At 39.6% G+C, this 7930-nt stretch overlaps 1 protein-coding gene across 2 annotated transcripts in view; it reads right to left on the bottom strand.

The window, feature by feature from the left end:
• Positions 1 to 696: 696 nt before the first annotated feature.
• The window catches only part of LATS2 (large tumor suppressor kinase 2), a 64155-nt gene continuing 56921 nt past the window's right edge, over positions 697 to 7930 (bottom strand). Inside the window, exons 6-8 of one of the 2 annotated variants that reach the window (XM_004680266.2) lie at positions 7298 to 7480; positions 5545 to 5651; positions 697 to 3029 (exon numbers count right to left, since the gene is read on the bottom strand). In XM_004680266.2, the coding sequence (XP_004680323.1) occupies positions 2535 to 3029; positions 5545 to 5651; positions 7298 to 7480 (785 nt within the window). In that variant the 3' untranslated portion in view covers positions 697 to 2534. Of the gene's footprint in view, positions 3030 to 3124; positions 3194 to 5544; positions 5652 to 7297; positions 7481 to 7930 lie in introns of those variants that run through there. The other variant, XM_012723372.1, reaches the window with a different exon arrangement.

Below are 7930 nucleotides of genomic sequence, written 5' to 3'. Positions count from 1 at the left end.
ACATGCACATATTTTCTAGTACTCATGTAAGCATAAATTTTCATTTCTCCAAGGATACACAACAATCAATTAGTATTCTTTACTGTTTGTAGGGAAAAGAAATGAAAGACTGGGAAATGGATTAGACTTTTGTTGCCCATCTTTTTATGCATTTTAACTTTTAAAATTGTGTGATTGTACCTATTCAAAAGATGAACCCAAAATAAAAGAAATTATTGAATTTTCTGAATTTCTTAATACCACCAATCATTTAAACCAAAGGTCAGGGTGCCACACTTGTCCTGTTTAAATGTCTCATCTCATGCAAAGACACACTCCTACTCATGATCTATTTGTCACCCACCACACAGACACACGTGAGGGTCCACTCAATCCATTCAACAATCTTAATAAGGTCTATTTTGTCATCATCACATAGAAGAGAACCTGGCAACAGATCCAAGCTCTGATTTGGATTTTACATGTGATGGAGACTGTTTTCCTCCCAGATCCTATACTGTTCTTGAAGCAGAAGCTTGCCTGGGAAGGCTCCCTCCCTCCCTTTGCATGGCAGCAGTTCCACCAGCATTTGGTAGCCGTGGCTATGGTGATTGTGAATCATGGGCAAGTGTGAGGTGGTGCTGGTACACTGATCAAAGCAAGGACTCACAAATGCCAATAAAGCATGACACCAATGGCAGGATTTGGATTCAAAATTTTAATAATAAATTGTGCCAGTAGAAGCTTTTCAAAGGCAATGATATATCAATAAATAACAGTTAAATTGAGTTCCTGAGAAAGGACCTACCACATGAAAGTATGTCAGAGCGATGTAAATAACAACATGGCATTACTATAAAATAGCGAAAATACTGACAGTCACGATACAAGCACAGCAGACTTCAGAGTTTGCCATTCATACAAATGTAAACCAGTACACAGGAATCATTTTTTTTAAAGTTTAGGCATTGATAAACTTAAGTGTTGCCTAGATATATACTAAATAATGGATACATTATACTAAAAACTTCAAGGAAAAATATGTGGAATAATATAATGAAAAAGATGCATCAGATTTTTAAAAAGCAAAAAAGAATTGACCTTTTTACTCAAATATAAATCACTTTAAATAGGAATCATACTAATTTGAAATAAGGAATATTTTGTGTGCTTATCTATGTAGTTATATATACATCTACACTTCTACAAAACTATGTATGGCTTAATTATATTTTTATTCCAATGTCACTTTCGAATAATCCTTGCTTCTTTACAAAGATCAGAAAATTAATATATCTTTAAAATCGAGTTAAGATTGATACTTCAAAGCATACCAAAAAAATGTGAAAGCCCTAAGATTACTAAATTTCAACATGGTAACACTTCAGTCGTCTAAGAGGAGAAGCGATGTCACACAAACCCTTCAGTGTGGGGAGTCTGTCAGCAGCAGGGCTGCTGCTCTTGGATTCCATGGATTGGCAACACCAAGAACAAAAGAGCATGCTGACTATCAAAATGGACACAGTTCCATGAGTAAACTATTTTTGGCATAGCTAACCTAATCCCTTTTGATGTACACAAGTTTAGTATATGACAAATGCTTGAATTTACTCTCAAAAGAATCCAATCATAGCCAAGACACACACACAAAAATTACTTCGCAATTACATATCTGCATTTCTTTAACCCAGTAGGAGATACAATCATAAGGAAGAAGTCACCCACACAATACATTACCAGCACACTGTCTAGCACATCTCATTTAAAGATACTCGGTAAAAACATATTCACAGAACCGGCTGTGAATGGCAAGATACGGTAATTTTATAATAGAAAACCCTGCTCATGCAGTACTCTCTACACACCAGACATCTGAAATCACACCCACAGAGTCACCTTGCTCACATTTTCTATTATACTATAATATGCAAAAGCAAAAAAAAAAAAAGCAGCTTTTAACATTTTATCACAATTTTGAAATGTGGGGAAAAATAAGACAAAACCACTGTGTGAATAAAATGGTTATAAGTAACGTCAGAACAGTGTTATCTTTTCTTTTTTTTACATTATTGCACAGAGATTTCTTATCACATGTTCTTCAGTTTTTATGTCTTTTCCTAAATGTGAATAAGTGCTATGGAAAAAAATACAAATGTAGAAAATAACAGCAGCATGATTTGTCAAAGTTATTCCCTACAATTTAGTAAGAAAAATGGCTATAAACAAAATAAATGTTCTTTTTAAACTGTACTACGTTTTTTAAAAAATTGTTTTAATGCAGGTAATGTCCTCAAAAGCCAATTTAAAGCAATGCTAATCCCTACCTCACAAGAACCAGAATCTAGAAACACCAATCTATTAAACTGAATCCTTTTTTTAAAGTGTTTTTGTTTGGTTTGGGGTTGTTTTTGAGAATGCCAAAATTTCAGCTGAAGTAATCAATGAACTAAAGTAAAAGAAAGCTGACCTTAATTTTCAATAGGCCTGTTAAAGACCTAGCTATGGGCCCTGAGCCTTTGAGGAAGCTGAGGCTCTTGGGCATGCCAAGTCATGGGCTATACATACACTGGTTGGCAGCCTTCAGTCTGATCCACCAGGTCAGAACTTTCCAAATCAGAGTTCTCAGCCTGGGAAGCTTCTGCTCCTGAAGGCTTTGGGCACCTAAAGGGATAGCCATTGTCATCGAAGAACCTTCGGAAAGTGAATTCATAAAAGGCGTGCTCTGGGTGCTTGTTATTTGGGGAGGTGAGAGTGTCCCAGGCCTTAGTGCTGTCTTCACTACCATCAGTCCATGGGTTTTCTTCTTCGACAGGGTCAAAGTTTGAGGTGTCCATGGGGTGGCTGATTTTGGGAACGTAGGGTGCTGGCTGCTTCCGGATGTCATTAGAGAAGTCTATGGCACTGAAGAACGGATGAGCCTTCAAGTCATCGGCCCCATCCCTCCCTAGCCGGTGGTCAGCGGCACAACACAGTTTAGTGATGAGGTCCCGGGCCTCAGGGCTCAGCTTCACTTGGGCTGGAATATGGAGTGTGTTCTCCCAGTTTATCACCTGATGAGATACCAGAATCAAAATTTTAGTTTCTACTTCACCTCCATGCCAATCTGAGGCACTTTTGAAACAGTATGTGAGGCTGTAACTTTTAAATAACTATAGTTTCATTGATGAAGGACAGTCAGAACAAACAGAGAAGGAGCAGTTGTAAATCTGGAGAGCTACGAAAAATCAGTATGATTCAGTAGAGGGCTTGCAACTTGAGGCAAGAGATGATGCAGCCAAATACAGACCAAAAGAGGTGGATTTTTTTTTAATCATAAATTTTTTTACTTCTCCCAAAATGAAGAAACTGATGATCTGAATCACATCTTTAGGTACGGTAACAAACTTCTCCTTTCTATCATGGTCTCATTCAATACTTTTGTGACTGAGAGTGGTCACAAACAACAAAAGAAACAGAGAAGAACAGAGATGACTAACCATGGCCTTGGTGTTGTTTCAACCTCACAAACCTGTCATCAGGACGTGCAGTAAATGCTTTTGTCATAGAGACATATTTATAGTGAAAAGAACATCCAAAGGACTACTCTATTGCTTATACTTAGAATCATAATAAAATCAAGTCAAAACAACTAGCCACTGCCTGGGTAGTTGGGCATTGGGTAAAGCACTGGTACAGGTATGTATATGGGTGGGAGTATTGAATCCGGGTTGTTTGTTTTAGTAGAACTGAAAGTATAAAACTCATGTAAGACAACATAGGAGAAAGCTGACCTCAACTAGATGCTAGATTGACAATGATTTCTTGGAGTGATAACAAACGCAACAGCAACACAAGTAAATAGTATCAACTGGTCTTGACAAAAATTTAAAACTTCTGTGTATCAAAGCACACTATCAACAGAGGGAAAAGGTAACTCATGGAATGAGAGACTATATTTGCTAAGTATATATCGGAAAAGAGATTAACATCCAGATTATAAAAAGAATTCCTACATCGAAACAACAAAACCCTAATTATAGAAGGGCAAAGGACTTGAACAGACATTTCTCTAAAGAAAACATACAATTGTCTGTTAAACATGTAAAAAGACGAACACCACTAATCATTAGGGAAATACGAATCAAAACTACAATGAAATACCACTTCATACCTACTAGGATGACTTCTAGTTAAAAAAAAGAAGTGTTGATGATGAGGATGAAGAGAAACTGGAACCCTTGTGGAAATGTGAAATGGCATATGCAATGGCAGTTCCTTAAAAAGTTAAACAAAGTTTATATATTTTTTTCAAAAAGCAGGGACTTAAATGCTTGTACATAGGCTCAAGTTCATAGCAGTATTACTGTTTGCAATAGCCTAAAAGAAAAAACAATTCAAGTGCCCATGGCTGGATGATGTGTGTATATGTGCAATGAACAGTATTCAACCTTAAAAGAAAGCTCTGACTTAAGCTATGAAATAAATAAATATTGACGATATTATGCTGAGGAAAATAAAGCATCATGGAAAGATAAGTACTGGGTGATTACACTTATATGAAGTGCCTTCAACAGGAATCTGCACAAAGACAAGACAGTAAAGAGTTTTTACAAGGAGAAGCGGGGAGCTGGTATTTTCATGGGTATAGATTCTGTTTGGGCTAAGAATATATGTAAGATTGAAGAAATATATAATTAAAAGTGACTAACATGTCAAACTTTGCCAAAAAAAAAAAAACCAGGCAGGTAAATTCGTGGACAGTTTAGCAATTCAATTAAATACAAATAATGCCAAATTCTAATTTTATTTTTAGTGAAATAAAATGAAGCTTTAATTTTGCTTTTTTCTAATGAGGGGATTATTATTAGGGTGTCCTATTATGGGGCATAAAAATATCTCTTGGAATTGTTAGTAAGTATGTGTCAGCTGAGAAGTGTACTGTTCTGGGGAGTTGCAGATTTCAGCTGTTTCCATTAAATCTTTAAGTAATCAAATCTTTCTTAAGTGAATGGTTACCATTCTAATACTAGAAATACTCTAATACTAATTATTTAATTACTCTGAGTATTAGGAATGTGTACAACTGACTACATAGCTTAATGCTGTAACATCTAAATTAAAAAAGCCTATCTTTTCAGATATAGTTCATGAGGTTTTCTGTTTGTGTTTGAATAGTGGGCACAACAACAGTAGACAACAGATCTGCAGGGGCCTTCCCTGGTGGTGCATGGGTTTAAAGTGCAGCACTATGAAGCTATCCACAGTAACTGCAGCATGAGTTCAATCCCTGGCCAGGGAGGTGACCCATATGGTGCAGCAGACCTCTCCTGACCCACCTGCTTTTCCCCTCAAGAGCGCATTTCAGTGGATTGGCCTGGTCTGCTCCCACTCTCTCTGGTGAGTGCTCTCACCTCCCCGCACCTCTGGCCTGTACCTCAGTTCTTGTATTCATAAATAAGTAAATCTTTAGAAAAGAAAAAGAAAATAGATCTGCAGTCTTCTTTACTGCTTCTCACTGTCCAAAGTTCTCATCTGGAAATATCAAAAGTCATTGTGATTAACTCACGCCTTGTCCTACTTAGTTACCTTCAGTTGGGTTTCCGTGGGAGTAGGGGCCAAAAAGGGCGGCTGCCCCACCAGCATCTCGAAGAGAATCACTCCAACACTCCACCAGTCACAGAGCTGGGTATATCCTGGAAGACAAAGCCCCACTCAATTCCAGTGCAGGTACATGTACTCCTCAGAGATTTTATCCAAGTTTGGAAACCCTGCCTTGCTGTTAAGTGAGGAAGCATGCTGAAGTGGCACACATGTAGAGACATGAAAACCAACCTAGAACAAATGTGTGTCCCAGTGCCTGTGGCCTAGAGTGGAATGTGGGGAATGGCACTTGTTGAGCCTTAAAATCTGCATGTAAGGTATAAGAAAACACTTTAATTTGTTCAGTATTGCTATTACTGTTAGTAACAATATCAATCAGAATTTTAAGATACTAAAGAACATATAGGTACTCATTAGACTAGCACTAATTGAAAATTAAAAAGTGCCATGTCTTGAGACCAGTCAGGTGTGGCCAGCCATGTAGGGTCCTGAGGTGGCTTTCAAACCCATTTCAGAAGATGCTGAGGACTGTGGGACAGGAGGGAAGGAGGCATTTTGGAAAGGGAACCATAACCTGACATCTGGTTATTATGGGAGGCTCTCATGGAGCCACACCTATTCTCACAGAGCTCCCAGGTATGGAACATGAAGGGAGGACATCAGGCAGCAGGGTTGGGACAGCCTCAAAGCTGTGAAGCAGGTTCCTTTTTCTTTAAATTTTTTCCTACTTTTTCTTCAGACCCCACATCCCAGTCCATGTCATGCTTTAGTCTTCATGTCACTGAATCCTTGCTCTTCCTGTTTCCTTCCTCTCTTCCTGTCCAGACTGGCACAGAAGGCTGCAGAGTAATCTCATACACCAGCTTCTCTGCACTATTGAATAAGATGTGGGGCGGGGGGGGGTGTCTGTCCCACTGCCATCAACTCCTACTCTGGGCAATGAGGTTAGCACAACAGCCTCTCAGGGTGGTTACTGTTACACGTGGGGCTCTGCAATGCATTAACACAGTTGACAGAGAAAATTCAGACTTGATCCAAGTCTGGCTGGTAATAAAGATTTGAAATAATGTGAAGAGACAGGTCACTGATCTCTGCATTCATTACATACAATCACATCAAGAAACTACTGTTGCTATGGCCAATGAACTGATCACTGAGAGATCTCTCTTGCACTCCATTCTAATCAACTTGGTTAAACACAGCACTCATCTAGGAGACCAGTTTTTCTGAGCACTTAGGATTTTATGCACACTCCTTTCCCCAAATCTTACCTTCAAGGTGCTTCTGGACTACTAGGAGAGAATTGGAGGAAAACAAATTTGTACTCAGTAACCGGCTGGAGATGGAAGCCCTGGGAGTCTGGCTTAGGCAGTCAGTGGTGTGACCCATGGAGTTATGCCATCACATGACTCCATCAGACTCAGCCTGTAGTGATTCCCTTGAGTACCAGGTAGAAAGCCTTCACCCAATCTCACTTCCCAGCCAAAGGAAGGGGCAAGTGGAGGCTGGCCTAAAGGCTCATGTTCTGTCATCTGGGAAAAAGGGGAATTCCAGAGCAAAAGTGAGGCATGCCAGAGATTTGTTTGTGAAGGAAATATTTTTTTCCCACAGGCATCTGTGAGTAAACAGAATGTGGATATGCAGAGTCTTAGAAAGCAGGGGCTGAAGTGGCAGCCAGTGGAGTTCTGACTCCACTGGTCTGAAGTACAGGTCACCGCAGGCAGTACGAAGCACATACCTTTTCTGAGGAGCACTTCTGGTGCAATATAATTTGGGGTCCCAACCAGAGAGTGCGCCAGACACCGCTGATGTTGCTTCTTGACTCTCTGCTCCAGGGTCTTCAGCCTGTCTCCACACCGACAGTTGGATACATCGTCCCAGAGATCGCTGGGCTCCATACTGTCCTGTCTGATGTGGCTACCTTTCATTGGGAATTGGGGCAGAGAAAGACAAGAATAGAAAACAAAGTAAAGATTCACTATTCAACAATGCCACAAATTCACAGTTTCAAACAGAAAAGTGCTCCAATTCAGTGAGCCCTGATGCAGTAAGAGAAAGATCCCCATCATTGCTCCATCAGATCGTCCTGGTACGGGTCTGAGACATAAGCCAGGAGCCAGACAGAAGCACCAGGACATAGAAACAGTGGGGTATGGTGAGGACAATTGTGCTGAGGGGCAGTGTAATGCTGAAAAAAGAAATGCCCAGGGATTGTTAGGCAGAGCACTCTCAGACCATGGCGAACCATCTGACATTTTAAGATGCGCATGGAAAAGCATAAGGATTTTTAAAATGTGAACAAAAATAACTTCACTGGTGGAAAAGAGGAATTGAATGATTAAGATGAATTTTGAGTTAAAAAAAACCCAGG

Source organism: Condylura cristata, unplaced genomic scaffold, assembly GCF_000260355.1.
Source record: "Condylura cristata isolate star-nosed mole 26May11 unplaced genomic scaffold, ConCri1.0 scaffold00010, whole genome shotgun sequence".
Lineage (NCBI taxonomy): Eukaryota > Metazoa > Chordata > Mammalia > Eulipotyphla > Talpidae > Condylura > Condylura cristata.
Note: the sequence above shows the minus strand (reverse complement) of the source record. Positions and strands in the feature narration are given on the sequence as shown.